This window comes from Manis javanica, chromosome 4 (assembly GCF_040802235.1).
Source record: "Manis javanica isolate MJ-LG chromosome 4, MJ_LKY, whole genome shotgun sequence".
In the NCBI taxonomy this organism is placed as follows: domain Eukaryota; kingdom Metazoa; phylum Chordata; class Mammalia; order Pholidota; family Manidae; genus Manis; species Manis javanica.
The window spans coordinates 49866411-49892152 of NC_133159.1; the positions used below are offsets into that span (position 1 = coordinate 49866411).

At 37.5% G+C, this 25742-nt stretch overlaps 1 protein-coding gene across 13 annotated transcripts in view; it reads left to right on the forward strand.

Annotated features, from left to right (window-relative positions):
• Positions 1 to 25742, forward strand: part of NFIA (nuclear factor I A) — a 542941-nt gene that overhangs the window by 361095 nt on the left and 156104 nt on the right. For 11 of the 13 annotated variants that reach the window (XM_073234026.1, XM_073234025.1, XM_073234033.1 and 8 more), the window contains one exon: positions 11485 to 11550. The exons of the other annotated variants lie outside the window; for them this stretch is intronic. In XM_073234026.1, coding sequence (XP_073090127.1) covers positions 11485 to 11550 — 66 coding nt within the window. The remainder of the gene's footprint in view (positions 1 to 11484; positions 11551 to 25742) is intronic. 13 annotated transcript variants of the gene reach the window in all.

Here is a 25742-nt window from a genome sequence, read left to right on the forward strand (position 1 = left end):
TTGCTTATAGATTAAAGTTCACTGAGTAATCTTTTTAGCATGTTCAACTGCTCCATGGTATAAAGAACTTGATGATGGCTTCCAAGTGTGGCTCAAACATCCAAAGCACTTGAGATTAGCACTATGTGAAGAAATTTTAAAATATTGTACTGCAATTAATTTTAAATAACTTAGCACTGCATATGTCAAGGAGAAAGCCATGATAGAATCCAAATGGAAACGCCTAGAAGTGAAATGATTCAGTACATTTAAATCATTTTATCTATCATAAAGACATAGAAGCAAAACATACAAGATTAGTTCTACTTGCAAAAGGCTTGGGTGAATTTCGTATGAATCAGATATCACTTGAGCTTTATTATGATAATATAAGGAGTCTGAAGACCTTTTTTTAGTTGAGCAAGTGGTAACTCCCTATATTCATGCATCTTTGTTGTAGGTTCAGAAATCAAGTTATTGGGGAAAAGTTATTGTCCATGTGGAAACTGGAAGCTCATGAGAAAGAGAGCAAGAGAAGATATTGTCCTAAATGGTAGGACCTAGGACCTAAACAAAATTCTCTAAGGATACCTCACTCAGTAGTTCCCAAAACATAAAGTTTTCTGGTGTTCTGGATGACATGATGGATCAAGATATAAACAGAAAATATTGCTTATGGGCCTCTGTGGTCAGGGTTGGCCAAGTCACTCGCTAGAAGATAAACATTTGCAACTCTTAGTGAACTATTTGCAGTCATTTATAAAGGAAGAAGAGACCATCTTTGACTTAAAATGATTATCATACTCATGTTATTTCTAGTTGCACTTAGGATCAGTGACAGATAAAATAGCCTCCAGTCCCTTTTGATGAAATGGGAGGCCCAGCCTTGACTGCAGCCAGAAGACCAACAACTGGATGGATTGTATTGGTCTGTGTCAAATTAGAACTCTAGGGCTGGAATGCACCATTACTGAACACCCAGCCCTCCTGATTCTGCCCCTGAATTGAGGACCAGAAAGCAGGCTGTGGACTTTCACAGGGCCTTTCCTTTCCATGTGGAATATACCACCTCCCCACAGCCAGAAAATCCACCCCAAAACATCTGTTGACATCTCCCAAGATAGGACCTGTTGTATTTCATGTTCCTGAAAGCCGTTTTTTCACCTTCTGATTTCAATTCCATTTCAACAAACATCTATTAGTACTTACATGTTCCAGATACTGTGCTATCTGGCAATAAAAATAATGAGGCAGGAAATAAAGGTAGTCAGTGGGATTCTTTGACCAGTTTATGTACTTCAGAAAACCCGCTTCCATGCAGCATAGAGTTAGAGAATTATAGCTCCTGTAATTTACAGGGCATTTTAAATGATGCCATTCAGTTTTCATAATCTTGAAAGTCAGGCATTTGGCAAATGAGTAAATTGAAGTTCCCAGAAGCAAAGGAATTTGCCCAATTGCAAAGAAGGGATTCAAACACAGGTTTTCCAATACCAAATCCCTGACCTCTTTTACTCGTACCATGGCTGTTTCTGTTAGAACTGTCACATCTGTTAAAGGGAGGACACTAGGCTGGATTAGGACTAACATTTGGTGCTATCTACAAAATTGTTTATGAGGGGAATATCTGATTTTTCAAAACTATTTTGCTATTTTACACCATTCCCAACAATGCTAATTATGTGATAAAAGCTCCATATTTCTCTTGAAAGAACTCTGCTTAAATGTCCTATATCTAGCTAGAAAAGCCTAATCCCAACCATTACCACCAGCAGTTAGTATCCAGGCTACTGTAAATTCTGTTATAAGGCTACAGTTAGTGTTACTGATTATGCTAATAGTAAGAGAATAAAGGAGATTACAAATGTGCATGGTAACATGTTGCTGTACACGAATTTCGCCAGGAGACAGGACTTAATCAAGACAGGTGCCACAGAGTCTTGATTTTACTGTAATTATGCTGCTTGCCTGAGAGCTTCTTGAGATCAGAGACCCTCCCTTTTTCAATTTTGTATCTCCAGGTATATAGGGTGAAAGGCACATAGGAGATGCATTAATGAGTGCAGTGAATTAGTGAATGAAATGAGTATGCCCAAAAACAAGGAAATTAAAAAGAGGCAGTGCTATTACTGGAAAATGTTCCAGTGTCATTTCTCTGTTGGGTCAGGAGTAGCGGTATGCGCATAGCTAATGCTGCAGAATCCCAGGTTGGTCCAAAATCTCCAGTTATGTATCTCTCACCAGTGGTGGAACTCATGAACACACTGATGGGCCTGTGTTCTCAAATGCTTCAGGAGAGAAACAAAAAAAAAAGGACACAGAAAAACCCCAAACTTCCTGATTTACCCAACCACAGGATCTTCAACCTTCTCATTAAGGCGTCTGCATTTTTTAAGCAAATTGTTACTATGCCATTCTCATTCCTTTGATTTTTGAGTTGGGTCCTTTAGTTAGTGAATTTAAATCTCTTCAGATGTGATTTCTCGCCGTTCCCATCCCTTCTTCCCTCCCTCCATGACCAATTCTTAAGTCCCTTTCCCCCTTTTTTTCCTTTCCAAGCAGGAAAATGTCACAGTAAACCCCACCACCTTGTCACCCAAAATTCCATGGGGAGCCTTAGCTCTCGGGGTCCTCTTCTTGAGGCCTTAACCTTACTTTTAGACAGTTGTCATTATCTTTGTCTAAAGGTCATAGCTAAATCGAATAAAAGGAAAGCTGTGTTTTCCTGTCGATGCACAAAGGCAGTATTGACTTCCCTAATCCAGTTTGCTGAGGGGTGAGAGAATTAAATTAGATATCTAAGCACAGAAATTGAGAGCCTTTGAAAACAAAGATAAGGAGACAAGACTGTATTTTCCCTTTTCCTGGGAGCTCTGGGCTCAAGATTTTGCAGGTGTGTCATCTGATCCATGGCTTGCATCGATCAAAACTGTGCCAATGCATATTTAATTAGCAAGGGGACCCTGGATGCATTATAGCCATCATCCCTATATTGAATGGACTGTCAGACTTTCTGCACACTTCTCCTCCCCCACCCTCCCCTCACTCCGTGCCCCCTCCCTTGCCTCCTTGTTTGGGAAGCTTCTGCATTTTGTCTGAGCAGCTAAAAAGTTTCTTTGTTTTTAGCTGCTGATGCATACAGCGCCACTGAGGAGAATACAAACAAGTAGAGTCCTAAAGTGTTTATTTTGTCTAGGAAGAAAGCTAAACCAATTCGATTCCTTTGGTAAGATTCTCAAACCCTGTAGAAAAGCAACAAGAAAAACGAAAGGAAAAGAATACACTATTCAACTCCTTACGTATGGATTTTTTAAAATAAAGAGTTGGTTATATTAGGATAAAGTGAGAAGAGGATCCCAAGGTAAATAATAATGGAATTAAAGAATAAATACTTTCGTGTTTATGATAGAAAAATATTTTCTTTTAAAAACTCTGTTTTGATCATTAGATAAGGCATGTTAGCAAATTTTTTATTTACAAGTCCAATTTGCCAGATAAAATTCACCATTCTGTCCTGAGTCTATCATGCTATTGGGGAATGAACGTAGAAAAGTTTTTAAGATGGGAGGTAGGCAAAAAGTTGGAGCTAGATGTATTTTTTTAAAGTTTCAAAGATTTTTGTGGGAACTTCTGTTGGTGGAGATTAAGCTTAAAGTGACAGCAGGTTTGGAGTTTTGCCTCAGAAAGGTTATTTCATGGGATTATGGTCACTGTTCATTTTCACACAGGTTACAAAGCCTGAATACCCAGACAGGAGTGTTGTCTGATAAACAGATGTAATGCACCAAGTCTGCTTAGAATAAAGAGCAACAGACTGTGAGCACATGTTTGGGACTCATTTAAACTCATCAGCATTGTCTAGCTCATAGTTCTCTGTCTCTAGTCTACTTCTGAGGTGGCTTCTTACTGGTAAAGTTAACGAGAAATTTTTTTTTTTTTTTTTTTGCTACAATTTGCTGCAGAGACTCATGGGAAATTCATTTGCATACATCTTGTTACAAAGACTGACTACTTCCTGGCTTAGACAAAGTGTTGCCTGATAAACAGACTTAACACACAAATGTCTGTCTGGAATAAACAACGGCAAGCTGAGATTTACATTTCCATTATCAGAGATAATCTCTTTCCCAGTATAAGGGAATTAAGAACCTTTTCTTTAAAACCAGGTCTGTGATGCTGATGTTTTATACCAGAATCATGTTATGTGTGGGTAGGGATTGATTTTTAAAAAGAAGCAAAAACTTATTTGGATAGGAAGATTTATATTGTGGTGGTAAACATACATTTCTTTTTTTGGCACCTTATACTTTCAAAACCTGGTTTTCTTGCATTATTTTATTTGATCCCCACAACAATCCTGTTAAGTTAGGCAAAGTAGCCATTAATGTCCCCATTTTACAGATGAAGAAACTGAGGTCCAGAGTGGTTAAATTATATAGCTGAGATTTTTTTTAGGACATCTGTTTTTTTTAACTACTTTATACTCCTTTCAATAGTGAATTATGAATACTAACACTTAGAGTACTACTTGAACTTAAATAGCATGGTTGCCCTTAACAGAGGGCATTTTATTATTTTAATGAATTTCTTTACAGATATCCAGATACATTAAAACAATGCATATAGTCTATAACTCAATTATGAATTGTTTTTATTTGACACATGTATTTTTATAACATGAAGGCCTACAGGGAAAATTTTTACTTTAAGTTGTATAGATTACTGTATGAGTGATCTTTATATATTACTTTGTTTAAGAACTACAAGAACTTACTGTTATAATTAATTTTGTTTGTGAAAAAAGTGAGTCAAAGGGGGAAACTAAGCACAATTCTGATATGCAATGATGTTATTATGGCGTTTTAAGCAGGGCCTTGTTTATATATGAGTGGGTAGGTGACCTGGTTGACTCAATAACTTGGGTTCAGAATTGATGTCACCAGGTTACCATCACATATCAGCACATCTTCTATTATAGGAAAAACAAAATTCAAGATGATTTTAGTTTATTTTAAACATTTTAGTTTATTTTAGTCACAGACCCTTGCCAGAGGAGATGTGGAGAAATTGTAAACTTACTCAAAGTTACCACACTTGCATGTCTTTCATAGTGACCATATTCTTGCCATCGACTTCATTTATAATTTCACAGAAAAAGCTAGCCACTACCTGAAATCAGCCTCATGCAAAGACCAAAGATTTAAAGATTGAGTCATTTTATCATTACTTTCAGAGCGACTGAATTTGTAATTTTTAAGGCTTAGAAATGATTCCCCCTTACTGTCAGCACAATAGTTACGCCATTTTGTTTTTTCTCAACGTGTTAAAACTGGATCATTCTGCAACCTCCTGGTGCACATAGAAAAATAACACATTTATGAGTAGGTGATAAGACAGCTGAATCACTCTTCAACCTAAACAGTCTCGTCATCATACATAGTCCCTCCTAAACAGATGGGCCTTGATACCAGCACTAATGCCAAAAACTCCAATTCCTGTAAATTTAATATTTCACAAATTCTTTTTCAGAAAAGTGTTTTTTAAAAAAGTTTCAAGAAAGAAAAATGGTAGAAGCCTAGGTTATGTAATACTCTTAAGTGTGCCCTGAAAATGCGACACACGGGAGTGGCTGAGAGGTGGCTCTCCCGAGCAGCTGGCAGCCCCCAGGGTGGTCTGGTGGAGCTCTTCCAAGTCACTTCTGCATGAACACAGCCTTCGCGCTCTGACAAGGACCAACGTGTGCAAACTAGCCTGGTCCTTTTGGAACGAGGGCTATTCCTCTGCCGTGTCTGCCCATCTCCCTTCCTAAGAAGGACTTGCTTGGCTTCCTTGATCACGGCGGTTATCGCACACACACACACATGTCCCTACACTCAATTCTAGCTTACTGGGAAAGTTATTCAGAGCAAATATTTATTGTATTTTAAATGCAATAAAGATGAAACTTCCCATTTAAAAAGCCATTTTTAAATGGAAAACTTTTATGGTGTGACTTACTGCATAAACTCATCTGTTTTAAAAACTAGGTTATTGTATGTTAATTTTTTATTAAGTGATCCATATTGTATACTTAAGACTGGCTTGATTATTCACTGAACTTAAAGGATTTTATCCATTCTGTGGAAATGCTAATAGTAATGGACCAATTTTAGTAGTCCAGATTTAATGATGGTATTACAAATTTTATGTTTGTTTTCTGCCCATGATGAATAATGTTATATTTAGCTGATGGTATTGTTTTCATCAGTATTTTCATGTAAGCTACAAATTATATATACATATATGCACATCTGTGCACTGACATTATACATTCTCAAATAAAGGTTCTGCAAAAATTTCGTCACACCTCAGTCTTTAAGGCCATGGTCATACTAGAAACAATAGACAATATTCCTAAATGTTAATATTTCTTTTATAACTGTAGCTATGAGACAAATAAGCAAAATGTAGCTATCATGGCCATTTGATTTTCTAGATTTCCTTACTATAATAAACATGCTGTGATACTGGATGATGAAAATAGGGTGATTCTAAACCACCCACTACCAATCAGAAGGGGAATTCTTTTTCTATCACAACATCATGGATGTAGAGAAACAAATCTTGGTCTTCTTGGGCTTCAGTCTTTTGCAAAGAATTCATCTTCCTAAACCATGACAAACAGAAACTTACCTAAAATTTGAACATCCTTAAGGGTTAACAATTCTGGACTGTAACTTTATTATATTCAGAGTATAATCACCCCTATTCCTTATTTTCTTTTACCACAGGAATGCTCCAAACTCCTCACTTATTTGCAGGAAAGTATTCATTCTTGTCTTTGCCTTTTCTTTTTCACACTATAAACAATTTCAACTTTTTTAGGCAGAATTTCCACCTCATTTCTTTCACTCGACTAACTCATTTTTGTTTCTGGATGCCTTCTGGTTCCTTCATATCGCCTTTTAATTTGGGAGATTAAAAACTGGACACAAAATTACAACAAAGTCTTTAGCCAAAACATTATGCATGTAGGGAGGTTGAAACTTAAGCTAAATGATTTTTCTAGTGGATCCAAAATTTGTACTTTTATGGTCCATAGACTTTTGTTGATACCGTGTTGAGTGAACAGGAATCACACTGGTTTGCGTCCGGTGGGAAGGGTCCTGTATCCCCTGCGCGTCTGTTCATCCTTTATCAGCTAGTCACACAGCACTTGTTAGGATTTTGAGGCACTCTTTGGATATCAGACATAACAGATTTCTCTTATCTTTGTATTTTTTGAATGCATGAAGTGTTCCTCTGTCGTCCCATCATTTTAGCCTGTACACATTTCTGGGGGCCTCCTATGTGTCAGACACTGTCCTCAACTCTCATTATTCTGAGGAGCGTCTTGCGGCGTGTCGGCCAGGGGATCATAAGAGGTGATTGTCTGTGACTTCTAAACACTATGCAACATTTCCCATCCATGAACCAGAGGGATATGCCTCTCTCTCCCTTGCCAGTCCCACGAAGAGGAACTTCAGGCAGAAATAAAGGCCTTCTCAGCCCCTTCCCCCTTTTTCATTTTCTAGGTCGCAATTCCCTTTTAGGTGTGAACTTAGTATATTCTTCGGTCGCTGGCAGTGGTTTGGTGAGAAAGCTGAACAAGTGAAAATCCATCTCTTAGTCAGCAGTTACTGAATGGTTGACTGGGCCAGACACCCTTGGAAGGGACTAGGGATAAGACAAAAGGAAGAAAGGAACTTTTTTCTTATTGAGCTCAAATTCTCAGGGGATCATTTAAAATCACCTGAGTACAGCATAATAGAAATCACACCATAAGAGGTGTATGTACAATGAAAGAAGTACTGGAGAGGAGACAGTTTAATTCTAGGTTGGGCACAGGGAAAAGTTTGCAACATTCCTTCTTTGCTTCATGCCTAAAGAACATAAAATACATGGATGTCTATATTTTTGCCTGATCAGTTTTACCATGTTGACATGATTTTGTCATTTTTCACCCTCCCAAAAGGAGGGTTCTCCCAAAAGGAGGGTTCCCATGTAGAAGGGCAGCAGAATCGTGTTTGGGGAAAACTGAATACAAGGATAAATAGCAAATCCAGCACAAGGCTTTTGTTGTTGCATTGTACAAACTTACGGGAGCAGAGACTAATATGTACGCATTAGAATTTATTTTGTTCCTTTCCCTGTGATTATATTGATAGTGAAATATCTTTGAGTACTCCAGCAATTTAGCTGTAGGCGCCATAAAAATGCATAGATAGATGGTTACCAGTTCAATTAAGAGGTCTCAACTCAGCCCCCTATGCAAACCCTGTCTATTTTAGGTTTAAATTTCTGCTCATAAATTTTTTAAAAACCAAAAGAAACATTGCTTTTCAAGGTAAGGTTGAAGTCTAAGTTTCCTTAAACAAAAAGCAAATCCCTAGGTGGGAAAATAATGGATAATCCTAATGTACTTTCTCTCAATAGCATTTCCAACTCCATCATTTAAACACACTTTAAATAACATTCGCTTCATTGTAATACACAAATGTGACTTTCAACCAGGGAACCAGAGAAAGTCACTGCCAGATATAAAAGATATGACATCCAATTCTATGCAGTTAAGTTCATTTTCTGGGGGTCTGTAGTTTTTTCAGGTGGTGGTAATCAACTGACCATGTGATAATTGTCCAAAAAAGTGAGAAAGTTACATGGGCTTCTGACAGGTCTCTACGAAGTAGAAAAATAGAGAAAAATAAATTAATTGTTAACCTTCATGGAAGTGTTTCAGCACACATGCTTCAGAAAAATCTTCCATTTGTCTCAGTTACGAATGGGTAGAAATTAATGTATAATTCTGGTCTTCTGGTTGGCTCCATACCTAACAACATCAGTAACTTTTTCCAACCCCAGAGAAAGCGTCCATGCATCCTCAGCATAGAATAGCCCCTGGGACTGGGTAGTTTTGTTCCTTGCTGGTTCAAATAAAGGAACAGCATTAAATGGCATGATAGAAAGTAATTATTGAAGTTTTTAGATCATTTGAATTTCCTTACAGATCTGTGGCTTTTGCCTATCCCTTACCAGGATGGTGTATTTTAGTATGTAGTCCTCGGATGGATAACAGTGTCTCCAGCTTTTGAATAAAAGTGGATAAATTAAATTCCGTTTTCACTTTGGCTAGATGCCTCTTCCAGTGTTTGTATCGGACCTTTCACAAGAGCTCTGCGGCCCCTTTCAAACCAGCTCTGAGTATTTTCCTGCTGCTCGAACGTTGGCTGTTTATTTGCTTCTTTTTTGTGGTTTGGAATTTTAAACTTCCTTTGCACATACCTATTGCCTTCTCTTGTTTCTGATCATGTTTTCTGTCATCATGTGATAGTTCTATAAAGACAGTGGTGAACCAAATGTAAAACAAAACTAAAAAGAGCAAGTCCACTTTTAGATTATTAAAAATTTTTTTAAATCTCTCCTTATCCTTTTTGCCTTAATATTAATAAATACCAGAAAAGTAATTGCTGTTGTTTATTTCAATTGATTGAGATGAAAAATGGTTTTCCATTTGTTTAGAAGTGGTGACTCATCATAAAGCTGTTTCTCCTAGGAGAACATCAGCTAAGCTGTCATAGAAAGAGTTAGGTTTGCCAGCATTACTCCGAAGAAAATATTCTATTTGGAAAAATTTTATGTTTCTGTTTTGGGACATGATCAGGTAGAATATTAACTTTCTCTAAAACAAAATTAGATAATTCATTTAATTTTAATTATGGATATAAAGGCTTAAAATTTTCCAGGACAAAAAATAATAAAGATAAGCCTTTCTCATAAAACATGTTGAATTCCTTCTCAGAGTATTTGATTTATAATTTTTAAGGGCAAAATTATAGGGTCTTTTCTTTAGAAAAAAGAGGAGATAGTCATTCCATATTTTTAAGTCTTTTGGTATTAAAATAATACTAATTTATGGAGTTAAAATGTCAAATATGGTTCGATCTAAATTTGCATTTCCAATTTTCAGAGCCTTATTTTAATTTGTGGTTCATTCTGAAGGATTTCTTTAAAGTTTTTTGACCTGTAATGCTCCCTTTGTGTTTCCACTATGGCGATTGTTATAAGATGACAAAAGCTATCTTTTTGCCAGACTTACATAAAAATACATGTTTTCACATCTTTTGCTATTTGAACTTCTCCATCAACATAGAATTTTTGTGCTACAGTCACCAGGTTAAGATAACCTGAAAACTTAAAATTAGACATTTTCTTTATAGTACTTCCCTATAATTAAAATCTTCATTTGCTTAAAAGCAGGGAGTCTTTCTAAAATAATAAAATAACATTTATCGACCTAGGGCACTAGGAGTGCTACTTCTTTTTGCAATATTTCCAAGAAAGACAATGGTAATGCTATCACACTGTTGAAATAGAAGTAATATTATTAATTTAACCACAGTTAAGTGTCATGACCTTTTGATCTTGCGTGAACTTCTTGCTGAAATGTGGTCAAATTTCAGCGAACCAATTCTAACCCTGTGAAGTGAAGGTGAAGTTAGGATCCAAGCTTTCCATAGATTGAGAGGTTTTTCCAGAAATAATGTATTTGTTTGCTTTTAGCTAATGTTATATACTGTTTCAAGTCTCAAAAAATGCTTCACATTAAAGTTTCCCCTGGAAATATTTTGCCTGAATTTTTGTCTCCTCCAAAAACTGTATCATAGTATGTGTATTTTTAATTCTGTGAAATTCTTTTGATTTAATTTAATTTTATCTCCTTTTAAAATTAAATGCTAGTATTGAAGTTAAATTAATCGAATTAATTTTTTTTTTAGTTGGAAAATATTTTTTAAAAATTTAAAAAATAAACAGAAGTCAATAAAGGTGTTCAAGAACCTGTTTTTTCTAAAAAGTCCTGTTAGGATCTCCCAAATTCATCAGCACAAGAGAAAAATAATACTTAGAAGGTAGGGGAAATGCATACCTTTCAGAAAGACATCTTTGAGTTATCCTGTCATTTCAAGCGAACACACTAGAATATTAGGACGCTAGACTTTAATGGTGTTAGTCTGCATAGTCTGTTGCTGAAATACAGAGCTAAATATCAACAGAACTTGTTACTGTTGTTTGGGTTGCTTTTATATACCAGCTTCAAAATATGTTTTGACACTTTATTATGTTCTGAATCAAGCTTCAGATGTGTGTAATGAAGGATGAAGTCTTTATCAGACTTTAGTGTATAAATAATGGAGTCGAGCAGTTTGGAAATGGTCTCTCTGTGAGGGAATGGTTTCTGAAGAGTTTCACATTCTGATCTGGCACAAGCCAAACACCACTGGAGGTGAAAACAAAACAGAGCATCCTCTCCAAAGGCTGCTGCTGCTCCCTTCCCCCCTTCCTTTTCTTTTTTTTTTTCATTCATCATGTCACTTCTGTAACGTTCTCATTCCTAGTTTATACGCTGAACCTCTTGAGAAAGTTTGGTGCCTCTGATCCACTTTCCCTCACAGACCCTGTAATTTTTGGCTGTATTTTTATGTTTTTCAGATTCAAGTCAATCTGAAAGTCCCAGCCAGCCAAGTGACGCTGACATTAAGGACCAGCCAGAAAATGGTAAGTTTAGTTGGGGACTCCAGCTGCTGCCCTGAGAGTCCAAGTAGCCAGCAGCCAGCCAGCCAAGTACAAGGATTTGGGGGTCTGCCCTCTGGGCAGCCCACAGTAGGAACATCTTTGAGGACCCAAGGAGTTGTCTGGATCCGTGGATCTCTTCAGAAGCCCCAAACTCTCTTCCCCACCACCTCCCAAACACTACCATGGTGCCAGGAGAACCTTAATTCCCAAGAAAGTTGATTACTCTGAGAGGTGGGTTTGATTTACCCAATTAGACTTTTATTTACAGCACTAAACTAGAAGCTCTAGCCTTTTCATTTCATTTTAGTTATTTTAAAGATGGAAATGCCCCACGATCTTCACTAGTGATTTAAGGTCACTAACAAATATTTCTGAGGCCTATTCAGAGCTTAGCCCTTTGCTAATTGCTTTAAGAGAGAACCTCTGCCTTTGAAAGATGTTCCACTTCAAATTGTCTGAAATGAAACAGAGTACGTGCAGTATTAAGTTCCTCAGTTGCGTAATTATATAAACTTTCTGTGTAGAAACTTGATTAACATAGAATGCACACTTTATATGTGAATATAATAGTGTCCAGTAAAATATTAAATCTGTGGTATGCAATCCAAGTACAAAAGATTGTCATAGGTTGGAATTTATGATTAAGGCCATCATTTCAATAAAAACTGAGACGTGAGCTAATAGTACCTATTATATGCTAAACATTGTATTATGTACTTTTACAGATATCATAGCATAAAATTCCAAAGTACACTTCCTTAGTGATAGAACTAAAGGCTCTAACGGGAATGCTTGACCTTGAGGGGCCTCTCAGGGGAGTATGGTATCGTGGTTAAAAAGCTCAGAGTGTGGTGTCAGACCTGTGTTCAAATTCTGCCTCTATTGTTTCTTACCTTTGTAATATTGAATAGGTTATTTAGTCTCGCTCAGTATAGTTTTATTTCTCATCCTTAAAATAGTATGGCAATAATATTGCCTACCTGTTGAAGAAGTCAATAGGGTAATATGTGCATACTCATAAAGTTTATACTTAAAAAATTGTTGGCTATTGTTCAATATTACTCGTTATTTTTCTTGTCAGTATAATCCTATTGTTTTTTACCTACTTAGAATGACCTCATTGCTTGGGTCTCACTTCCTTTCATTCTGTACATTTTTCCATTTTGATCTCTGTCTGATCTTTTGGAATAGATAGGTAAACTGAATTTTGTTAGTGTTGTGGGGTGGAGGATTGAGATTACCACATTAGATAACCTAATGCTAATTTCCCAGGATTTGTTTCATTTCCCCTGCCTGGGAAATTCTTTGTAACATTGCTGGGCTCCAGCATTAAATATGGACTATCCTGCTATTCCTTTGCATTCTGGCATTTGGGTGGTATTTTCCTTATCAAAGTTGCCTTTTCAAAGCAAGCATTAAAAAAAAAAGAGAGAGAGAGAGAGACCTCTTGAAGGCTTGTTTTAGTGTCATAAGCAGCTACATCTTATTTTTTGTTGCCATTTTAAAGTGATATTTATAGATTCATTTCATTCTTGATTTCCCACTTGACTTATAGGTGATGCCTTAAATGTCCCATTTTTTCGTATATTATACTTACACATAATCTGCCTGAAGTTGCGCCTAGAGATATTCATTTTATTTTGATTTTTTAAGTTTTGTGGGCTGTAAGGGTATGTGGTTCACGTATTCAGGTCTGGCTGCTCCTCTCGCAGGCCCGAGATTCATCTGTCTTCATAAAATGGCCGACAAGCTGTTCACATGCAAATACAAACTGAAAGCATGAGAGGCCTGGCATGCCTTTCTGGAGCTGTCTGTAATACTGAAATTGTGCATTTCCATTCCAAAAAGCAACCAAGATTAAGCCTGGATTTTTCGGCCAAAGGCTCAGAGATACTAGCCAAATTCACTTTTAACCCCAAATTACTTGGTACGACTTCAAGGATTCACGATGTCATTTTGGGGGAATCATGTGAGTTCAGAGAAAGAAAGTATTAATATCTAGTAGACAAACTTCTGCTTCAAATCTCTATTTATTTCGAAGAAAAAGATGTGGAAGCTGCTTTGTTGTAGATAACTCGCACTGAAGCTCAGACTAGAGGAAGGTTGGCCTACTCGGGCTACAGTCTTTTGTCAATCTCCTATGAAGTCATTGGTTGAAAAAGGATTTTATCTCCTCCCCAAAGACATATTCCTAAAGGAAAAGAAGTGAAGATCTCAGGACTGGGTCTTTACATGTATCAGACGACTTTCTGGTGTTCCTTTGATCAAGAGCACTCTTTCACTACCCAAATTATGGAAGATGAATTCCTGAAAGGTTTTTGTTTGTTTCATTTTTGTTTTCAAAGGGAGGTCTCTCATAAATGTATCAACAAAAGTCTAAGAACTTTTGGAATCTTGGTGGATGAAGAAGTGACAGACTCTGGTCTTCAAATACAGTGGGACCACGTTACTCCCTCTTTATATGTATATGCAAGGGGAAATAATATTCTTTTTATCCAAGCTCTTGAGGAGAAAGGTAATGGGAAACGAATGGTATTTTCCTAGTAAACCATGGAGAATGAATAGACAAATGGTAACATGCTGTTTCATCCAAAACCATAAATGAGGCCATGTAACTCTACCTAAAGTGGATGCAGCTGTTTCTTCCCTGTCCAACTAGCCTGTTTTTTTCTGTGGAATTTTTGCTTTCTTTTCTCATACTCTCTTAAGACTCAACTGTAAAAGGAAACAAATCTTTGTCCAATTAGTGTATTAGATGGGAATTTTGAAAGAATTATCTGAAGCCCAGAGATAAAATACCAGAATTGCTAAAACTCAAAATTGGTATAATATAATGAGTACAAACTCTTTCTCTAGAGTTGAACAAGAACTCTTCTGAGTTCAGATGAAATAATGGCTGGGCAACTTTGAATAAGCTATTGCCTCCATCTCAGTTTTCTTATCAGTAAAATAGGTACACAAAGAGAATATACTCATGAATATTAAATTGAGAATATGCATATGAAACAGCATAATGCCTAGTTCATAGTAAGGACTCAAAAAAGGTAGCCATGACTACTCTCCAGTTAAAGTCCCTATCTGTAATGAGTATACCTGTTTGACAGATCAGAAGCTGGGAGCGTTGGTGTGGAAGGAGTGTGGTATCAGACATAAACCAAGACTTTTAGAGACATCTTTTGTAGATACCTACTCTGTTCTGAAATATCAGAAGTCTCCTTAAATCTGCCCATAATCCTCACAGTGCCACATCTCTTTTACTGTTTAGTTCTGTTCCTCACATTCTGTCCTCCTCCCAGCAGTTGAGGACTTTCTAGAAAAGTGACTCAGAGTCACTAGAACCTTCAGAATGAGTGTTCAAGAAGGAGGTGATTCTGAAAGGAAGGGACTCCACCTCGACATATGTTGTTTTCGCTGAGTTTTTCCTTGGCACAAACCAAATAGAATATGGCTTATTAAATATGTTAAGCTGATTAAGGTACGATTCATGGCAAATTCCTTTTAAAACAGTCTTACACAGTGTATAGCTCTATGCCTTGAACTTAAGTAGGTACCCAGTATTTATATGATTAATGAATAAAATTAGTAAGTCACATATATGTTGTCATTTTCTGAAATATTGTTTGAGTATCCACTGACTGTTGATTTATTAAGAGGCTTTTAAGAAAAAACAAATTCCTGGAGAAGCTGAAAAACAAAAAAAAAACAATAAAAAGAAAGTTGTATGCAGACACATGGACATACATATACACATATGACTGATAATGCTAGGAGGCCAAAGCTAGGGGCTATACTGATGTCCATTGTAGATCAAGTTGTACCTCCACCCCACCCCAATGAGTAGGTATGATCAAAGATGTGGAATACCATCATGTTAGCTTATGCTTGATCACCATAGTGAATGGGATCCTGATAAAGTTCTCTCTGCTGGTATTATTTGTTGAAACCTTTTGCAAATTACTGAAACCCCCTTTCTGGCTTCTCAGGAGCTCCTGAAGGTTTTAACCTTCTTTGTTGGACTTTGACTTAAAACATCTACTCAGACTACCTTTGTGCATTTCCAGGAGGTACTTTAACTCTGTTACAAGTATTTATGGGACAGAATATTTGAAATGCCTGCTCGATATTTACAGGGTTGGTGAACAGTCCTCCAGAGCTTGCTTTCTGTGGCACATCAGGTCAGTCATTAATGAGGGGAAAGCTCATGTGCCAGCCCTCCTGCTTAGATTCAAGTCACGCTTTTCTAGGGCCACGCTGAGTCAGGGGCTGAGGGAACAGCATAGTTCAGCACTGGCTCTCGGCAGGCACAGTCCCCACTGGGCTCACTGTGAAAGCACCCTTACTTAAAAAAAGAAAGAAAGAAAATGTGAGGTTCCCTTGCCAGAAGAGGAAAAGCTGTGTTCACCTTTTATTTTTTTTCTATTTACTGTCTCTCATCACCTGCTCAGACTCTTATTACTAATAACTTCATCTTAGTGGTTTTGAAAATGAAATTTATAACAGGAAGTCAGAGTTGGTATTTAGATTATTTTCTTTAGGTTTAATCATGTTTGTTCTTCCTTATTTGGTAGTTGCACATATGTTGGTGACATAAAGCCTCAGCTGGGCTTTTGCAATCAGTGGAAGGCCATTAATCACTGTGCTTGCCCCAGATTTTGAAAATTTCCAGCTCTACCTGCCAATTTGAAAATCACCCTGGAGTATTGGTTGAATCTAGCTCTCATGTTCGCCATCTTCATTTATGTCATTCCCATACTGTACCACTAAACTAGATATCATTGCTAAATGTGGTTAGATGAACAAGGAATGTACTTTTTTCAACCACAATTGTCAGTCTCTCATTAGTTAATATCTCATTCCTGTGAGCTTTTTGAATATATCAATATTTATGAAATAGCTTCCAAGGTTACTGACTTAAATTTATATGTAGGGTTCACTCTGTGATTTGGGAGTGAGATAAGAGAGCTATAAATTTCCATTTCTCTTTTGGATAAACGTTCTTTTATCTGATAATACTGTCCTTAAAAATTGCAAGCCCTCTGCTTTAACTTTTTTTCACTCCCTCCTCAAATATATAGTAGGCACATTACAATATTATAATGTTAAAACATACTGGAAAGGCAAAGTAAAATTCATAATTCCAAACTCGAAGAATTACCTCTTACTACTGGATGGACTGCCCATTTTAGGAACTGCTTTGATTAATGTGTCATTTTAATTGGGTCATTTTAGGAATTTTGGAGGCAAAGCAGCCTTATAGTTTGCATTTTTGTTGGGAAAGCAGGAGCATTCTAGCGCTATTGACTTGTAAATACAATTTATCAATATTTCATAATTTGCAAGATTTTCTTTTACAATTACCTAGCAACAGTTACTCTCTGCTGTGTTCTTTCAAAATACCCTGCAGGGACAGACACAGTAGAGTGACCACCAAAATAGCAGCAATAACAGTAATGATCAATATTCTAAAATATGTAAAGGTCCCAACTCAGGGAGACATTAAAACCTAAATGCCTTCTGCTTTCCAGATCTGTATAATTAAATTCCGACTGATGAATTTTCAGCAGTGTGATATAGCTAGCCTCTTCTTTAAGAGACTAGGGAACTAGACTTTGGTTTGATTTAAAAATGTCAGTGTGAGACCAGGTGAATTGTGCTTTCTTAAATATTGTTAGCAGATGTGACCCATTGTTGTTTGCAGAGGCTCTTCAGAAATGCCTCCAGACAAAGGAAATTCTTGGATCTTGCCTTTTGAAAGATGAGGTCCCAGGTGAGGCTGGGGGCTTCCCCACATGCATCCTGCAGGGCAGAGTATACTGAGCTTTACCACAGGGCGCAGTGTAGTTATGGACCTTTTTCAACTGAAAAACAGAGGACATCGGTAGTCATTTTAAAGAAGTGGTTTTACCTCAGACAGTATGGGTATTTTATTGTCCACATTCAGAGGATAATGAAGTTGTATAGACTTTAAGTGGTTGGCCAGTAGCCCAAAAGGGCATGTTTTAGACCCCCATTCCCCCGATTTCCAAATTCTAAAATGGTCTGTCTGAGTGATCTATTTCAGATGTCTTTCCCTCCCCTGCAACCCCACCTCCAACCCTTCACACACAAATAGTGATAGAATAAAGAAGAAATAAAGGGGCTTCTTTCTGGTCCTCAAATTCATCTGTGCCGGCGACTCTGGTCCCAGTAGGGACAGCCATTTGAGTGCCCATTGGATGTAACATTCCAAGTAGTGAAGGATTTTTTTAAGTGTTTATGATTTATATGGGATTGTATAAATATATCTATAGAACTTGATTCTAGAAACCCAAAGCAATGCCATCTTTGTAGTATGTGAATTGGGCTCAAAAAAGAGGTAAAAATGAGGAGCTGACATCAAATCACAGTATGGTAGATGGTACACCTGGTGTTTGGCAGAAGCTCCATCTGTTATTGTTCTGTTTTCCCTGTGACGTAAGCCTGATAGGACAACTCTAATAGGACCCTTTGACAGAGAAGGGCCTTCAAAGGACCTGCAATGCACCTCTTATGGTCACTTCCACATACTTCTCCATCAGTTAACATTCAGCATAGTGAATATCAGGCCAGTCTGGGTCACCAATAGTGTATGAGCATTCCTTGTCACAAATAACGGGGTCTCATTTGACACTTGAGTGTGAATTTGTTGATTTAAAGCCTATATATTACATTTTTGGAAGGAATTCTCCATTTATGGATAATATTCATAAACTGAATGTAATATAAATAATGTATTTGGGGATTTGAAGTCACTAATCCAGATTGATTAGGCGTCTGCTAGAAAAAGTCATGTGGCCGCAAGGATTTTTGGCACCTTTTCTCCCTACAGCTTCCTTGTTCTTTTTCTCTTCTTCAGGTTTTACTCAGCTCCAGGCAACTCTGTTCCCTTGGCATTAGCTTGTCGTTAAGGAAATCTACTGGGATATCTCAAATTGAGGTGGGGGGAGGGGTAATATTTACTGCCGATTACTCTGCCCCATCTCAGCTGTTTATTTCTATACTCAATTGATTTCAATCCAAAGGAAACAAGGGAGTCTCATATGCCTTATCCGCAGGCGTCACATGGCGAATATCCAAAGACAGAAGTGTGCAGGATGTTGTGGTGTGGCCCAACAAAATAGGAATAGGCTTCCAACAATCTCTCCATGAAGGAAAGTCAGTGTTTCCTTAGATCTCTGTAGGTATTTTGCAACCAGAGAGCTTCTCAGCAAGCAGCATTTGTAAACTCAAGAGATGAACAAGGAGAAGCCAAATCAGAGCTTCTGAACAGGTCAAATTAGCAAAGGAGAGTTGCCATTACAAGCCCGACACTGAACATCTGGTAAGGGAAAATGAGTTGTCGAAGTCACTTAAAGATTTGTACCTCAATTTTCTTGTGAATAATTCAACAGACAGTTATTAAGAATCTGCTGGTACATTTGTATTATGTACTCAATGCATTGAGGGAATACAATGGTGGATCAAACATCCTGTTCTTGAGGACCTGATAGTCTAGGAAGGGGACAAGGCGTATCATTCATTCATTCAGCAAATGTTTATCTAGTGCCTTCTAAGAACCAGCACTGCACTGAGCAAAACATACAGAAACTGTTATGGCTCTTACTTTCTGGTGGGAAAAGACAAACAATACATATGTTGTAATATGCTAAGTGGTAGTAAATATTATGAAGAAAATAAAGCAAGATAAGGGGATAAGCAGTGGAGGATACAGGTGCTATTTTACATCGAGTGGTCAGCAAAGGCTTTTTTGACCTATTGACATTTGAGCTAAAACCTGAAGAACATGAAGAAAACTGTGGAGATATTAGGGACCTTTAGTCTAGAAAGAGAGAACAGTTATTTTAAAGACTGGAGGCATGTTGGAGGAATAGCAAGAGGGTCAGTGTGGCTTGAGGGACATGAATGGAGAGAGCAATTGGAGGTGGCTTAGGAGGAAGTCAAATGATATTGGACCTTTAGGCCAATGAAAGGGCTTGGTAAATCCTTGATAAGCCATAATATGCTCTGCAGGGGTAACACATATACAAAATCCATTCATTTCTAGATACAGTAGATATGTCTTGAGCCCCTAAAATGTATTAGATCCTTAATGTTCATTGGAGCAAAGCAAGTGTAGAGTCCAGCATGGAGTTGTAGACAAACACCTAATTTGTAGTCAAAGGCAGAGACTCTCTCATCTGCCATGGCAACATCTTTTAGTATCCCCAGTTTTCCCTTATGCACATATTGGTAAAAGCTGAGTTATTTGCATGGTATTTTTGACTTCATACACCCACTTGTGCAAACGATTCCTTTTTCATTTAATGGAACCCTGAACCTGTGGATTTCAGGTTATCCCTTATCTCATGATGCCACTTAGATCATAAGCCCCCAGGTCTCAAGTACATTTACTGTGAAGTTTAATTTTTCTCTCCAATAATTGCTAGATTGAACAAATAAAAATATGAGACACAAAGTTAAATTTGAATTTCAGATAAATAATGAATAATTTTTTATTATTACATGGGATATACTACACAAAAAGAGTATTCATTGTTTATCTAAACCAAGTCCCATATTTTATCTGGCAGCCCGTCCTAATTCTCTGCACAGTCCCATGGAGGTTCCACAGGCTGTAGTAATAGCAACATGAAAAGGTCTGGTTAGTCTGTGATGATTTCACTGATCATAAAGGGTCAGACAACGGGCATTTAACTCACTGAAGATGAAGCCTGGGAAGAGTACCACAGAGTACTGAAGTTCTGACTGCTTCTGTTTCATTCTTCCTGCATCTTCTGGTACCTACTACCTAGCTCCGTAGTTACCTTGGAACAATTAAGCCCCTTGTAAGACACAGTCAGTAAGTACAGTATTAGTAGTTAAGAGCCACTCAACCTATGCAAGTTAAGTGTGTAAGTTTAATTAGTGGGATATTAATTGAGTAAGCTGTTGGGACTTAATAAATAAGTATGTAAGTCACTTCCTCAAAGCAAACGCAAAAGAAACATACCTAGTCACAAGATCCAGTTATTCACAGACTGTTTGCCTCATGAAAGATGATGAAAGTAAAAAACCAGACAAATAATAAGCACTGGGGAAGTTCACTATTCAGAGATGAAACAGAGAAAAGGCATTTCAGGTAGACTTGAAAATAGAAGATACCATACTTTTCATGTGCTATATAGGAAGCTTATGTTTTCATTTGTAATTTGAGGACTATTTTGCTAGGTATGACGAAACTTGTCTGAATATATTGCAGAACATGGTGTGATCTTTGAACCCTCCTACTTTAAAAAAGACTGATGTTCATAGATGCAAGGAAAGTAATTTCAGAAAGTAGGGTTAAGCTCTATTGGGCTTTAGAACCAGACAATGAAAAAAATGATGATTTTGGAAGTAATAGTCATGGTAATAGCTTATATTCATTGTTGACTGTGTTTTGGTAGGTTAGTTTGGGTCCTCCAAGAAGAATGTGCCCTGATAGAATTAGATTTGCAGGGCCTTTTTGGGGTATAACCGATGAATATAATAAGTGTGGGAGCAAGAGCAGGCTGGGAAAGTCTTCAGACCACAATATTGATCTGATAGCTGTGAGAGGAGAAAGGAAAGAAGAACGATTGGCTAGGAAGAGTCCCAGATGGAAGCGAGCTCGGAAGAAAGTTTTGTACAGGCCAGGGGAGAGTCTTTGAGCCCAAGTCACCTATTGTTTAAGAGTTCTTTGCCACACAGGAATGGGTCTGCATTGTTCTGTCCCCTTTGTCATTGGCTGGGAGCTGGAGGGACCATGACCTTTGAACAGAGGGGTGGCAGCTGGGATTGTCAGGCAGTTCCTCTCTCCGCAGCAAGGATCTGAGTGCTCACCTTTACGGCTGCCACAGTAAGGCACTGGCGAAGAGTTCTTTGTTCCTGATCATAGCTAACCCTAATACAACCCTAAGAAGACAGATACTATTGGGGTGGTCATTTTGCATATAAGGAAACTGAGCCATAAAAGAATTTAAATAGCTTGCCCACAGTCAAGAAGGCAGAAAGGTACTTAAACTTACTCTAACTCCAGAGTCTAATTGCTTAACCATTACACTGTATTATAGGAAGATACAGGAAGAATGGTAATCAAACTCTGCTTCTGTAACTTATTGATTATGCAAATTTGAGCAAATAATTTAAACTCTTGGGCTTGTGCTTCCTCATTTATAAGGTGGGATGTCATCACCTCCCCAGGAAATGTGTTTTTGTTGCTGTTTTGTTTTGAGCTTAAACAATGCTAGTTCCTTTTCCTTCCTCGTGTTTTTCTCTCATCTAGGATGTCATCTCTTCCTTTATTCCTTATCTCATCCTCCCAGGTATTTGCCTCAGCTTTGTTCAGGCATCCACAGGCTTAATTATGTCCTCACACTATCAGGACTGCCACAGTGCAGATTATATGTGTGAACATATGCATGTGTGTATGTATAAAGTACCCAGAACTTGTAACAATCCGTAGTAGATACTGAAGAAAGTGTTGCCCACCGTCTCTTTCATCCGCCTCATTGCCTCATGGACATGAGCCAAATGCTAAGGGGCGATCTTGAACACATCTTTTTCTTGTTTTAGATTTTTCTGAACAAAATTACGTTCATATTATTCTTATGAACATTCTTTACTCTTTTTTTCCTACAATCTCAAATATTATGAGTGTATGGTTCCTTAATAGATGTTTTTAAACAATAGACTAAATTTTCATATAATTTTTCTGCTGGAGGTAGAGAGTATAAAATGAGATTAGTTGTAAGGTATTTATACCAGATACCATTATGCTTGTTTGATGGCATAAAACATTATGATTCCAATACAGTTGAAAGTATTTGAATTACAAAAGATGTAGGAGTGTAGGTTTATAGAAGACATAGAATGTTTATTTCCATTGTCCACTTTTTGTGCAGTACAGTAGAAACTTGTATCTCATCCCTTTGATTTTAGATTTCTGAATTATTTAAAAGAATTGGTTAATTCTCCATTTCAAGTGAGCAAGACAAAGTTCATTAGGATATCTGATTCCTAAAACGTCCCACATTCACAGATCATGTTAACTCCATAGAGAGGTATCTCTTCTTTTAAAATTGCAAATGCTGCCCAAATGGAAAACTTTTCCATTTAATGCATTCTTACAGCTCTGGACTATAAGTAAGAACCTTAACAGTGGAGAGGGGGACAATGAGGCACCTTGTTGTCAGAGCATCAGCCAGTTCTAAAAGTCACAGTGCCCAGAGCATGCATGTCCCGTGAGTTCTGGTGCGTTTGCAAATTCAGATCATGAAATACTTATAAGCAGAAATCAGCACATGCTAATATACACTCTCAACCAGTGGTTGCCAACTGGTAGCGTGTGAAGAGGGTCAAAGTAAATATCATAAAAGAAATTATATGCATTTTTCCCTGTTGAAAAAGCTGCACAGGCTAAAGATTTTTGCTTTCATCTCTGTGTTTGTGAACTTGATGATTATCTTAACAGAGATTCTGTTTGGCAGTTAGAGTGGATTCACTTAATAAAAGGTGAGGAGAGATGAATTATCCGTTATTTAATAAAGATGGCAAATTAAATACTTTGTGAAACAGGCTCCATGAGAGGAAAATATTACAAGATATCCCTAATGGAGAAAAGATACAGAAGCCTCTGCTATAGACCAGTTAAATGAAAGCCTTTAACTTTCTCTCATGGAAGGAGGGGGAAGAAGAGAAAAACAGGTGCCAGTAAGAGCCAGGAATGTCTGGTTGTGCCCAGGGCTGCCCATCATCTCCATAATAAATTCCTCCATTCATTCTTTCAGGAGATATCCTCCAATTCAGTTCTGTCTGAACAAGATTACTAATGCTAGTCAGTGGGGAAAAGCAGCCTAAAAGAGGAGACATGGGCAGCACTTCTCTACATACATTGACCAGGAAAGCACACTTTTGCATACAAGATCTCAACAAGATAACCTGATCATACATAATTGTGTGGAATATTTGAGCTCTGCTCTCTAATCTCTTTCTATGTGGATTTTTTCTATGAATGAATAAAAGAGGCAAGAAAACTGACCATGGTTGAATAATACTATATACTAGACATTTAAATCATGTGGCTATGTCATCTTAGTTTGTCATAGTAATTCTAAGTGGTAGGGGATGAGCAAAGTGAAATTCCAGGAGGCTGAGGCACATGGCCATGGCCAACAGCGGGTGAGTGGCAGACAAAGTACTGCTTCAGCGTCCAGGACAAGAGGAGAGTAAACAGGAATAGTGGATTGCCACATGCTTTGACATGTTTGGAAGGCTCTGCACTCTGCAACTTCAATGATCTCGATTTTATTGGTAGGTTTTCAGTGTATTTTCTAGTGTGCTGTCCCCTCTACCTGGGGAAATCGCAAACTTGAGGTTAGAGAATAGCAATGGTGATGATATACTTATTTGGTGGTAGTTAATTAGTTAAGACTAGATGACTCTGTGGCATCTTACTACACTGATGGACAGTGACTTCTATGGGGCATGGGGAGAACTTGATAATATGGGTGAATGTAGTAACCACAATGTTTTTCATGTGAAGCCTTCATAAGTGTGTATATCAATGATTCCTTAATAAAAAAAAATAGTTATGACTAGATAATCTGTCAGTCTTTTTAACTGAACACTGGCAAGTGAACACAGTAATATGTTACAATATGCTAAAATTGAAACTAATAAGAGAGGGTCTGCATAATTATTCCACATTTCTTTAAGGATACCTTACATACTGTAGGTGACATGTGACTATCTGACACAGGTACCAAGTGAGGGAGATGGTATTATCAAGAACTAATTCATTGTATTTTGTACAAGATGCAAAATAAATAGACATAGAAGTTCCAGTGTTTTCTATGCTGACCTCCAATGTGTGTTTTGAGGAGACCTCTACTCTAATTACATACTCCTTGAGGCAGAAACTAATGTGTGTATTATGTTCCACACATAGTGTCTGAAACTCAATAAATATTTTTGAAGTGAATGAATGAGTAAATGAGCAACTGAATAGATCCTGTCCTCAGGAGTTTAAAAGTTTTTTTAACTCCTGTAAGTTTAACATTGTGTAAGTTTACTGTGTACAGCGTATTGATTTGAAACATTTATATTTCAATATGATTGCCGTTGTAGCATTAGGTGACTTCTGTCTGGTCACATAATTATCATTTCTTATAGTGCTATGAACAATTAAGACCTAGTCTCTTAGCAAGTTTAATATTTATAATACAATTTTGTTGTCTATAATAACTGTACTGTGTCATAAGTCTCCAGGACTTATTTATCCACTTATTGCAAGTGTGTAGTACCCTTAACATTGCTTCTATTCCCCGATCCCCCAGCTCCTGGTAACCACCATTTTAAGAATTTAAAGTCTGTTGATGGGAATATGATACATAATTATAGATAATTCCTCCTCCTTCCAATTCATCCTTTCTTTAATGTACTTATTAATATATGTGTTAATCCTTGTGTTAGGCAATGGGGATATAAAGACAAAAGAGATGCAGACCCCGATGCTCATTGGGTACATATTCTATCAACAGAGATAAATATTTAAACAGATACTAGCCATAAAATGTGATTTTTTTTTTACTGAAGGTACTTGGCAGCTAGTGTTTGGGGCACGTGCTGGAGGCAGGTAAAGATAATAGAAGTTATGCAATAGGCAAAAGTAGCTGAGAGTGGATCATAGATGAAATATATTAGATATTTAAATATTGAGGTGTTTGTATGTTCTGAGATACTACCTAGAGAGCCTCCTGACCTTTAGCATTAGCTCAAATCCCCCATTCTACACACTGAGGAAATCGATCCGAGGACTTATGTATATTTCTGGGAGGGTTTTCAGGCTACAGTTCCTCCTGGTTCTTGGTTCCTGCATCTGCTGAGTTAGTCTAATTGATAGGAAGTCTCCTAAGCCATACAATGTTCCCTCCCACACCCCGTCCCCCAGATGTTAGGTTCCCCCCTTCCCCACATTTCTACACTATGTGCATGTAGAATTATGTAAGTAATGAAGTCGTAGGGGATGGGGCGGGGGAGGGAGCACTTAGGCTGTGTCTCAGAAGAAACAAACAACTTGACATGATTTTAAGCAGCACTGTTCTTAGAAACACTTAGGCCGCTGTGCGTGTCACAGTTGCCCTCTCTTCTCTCTCTAA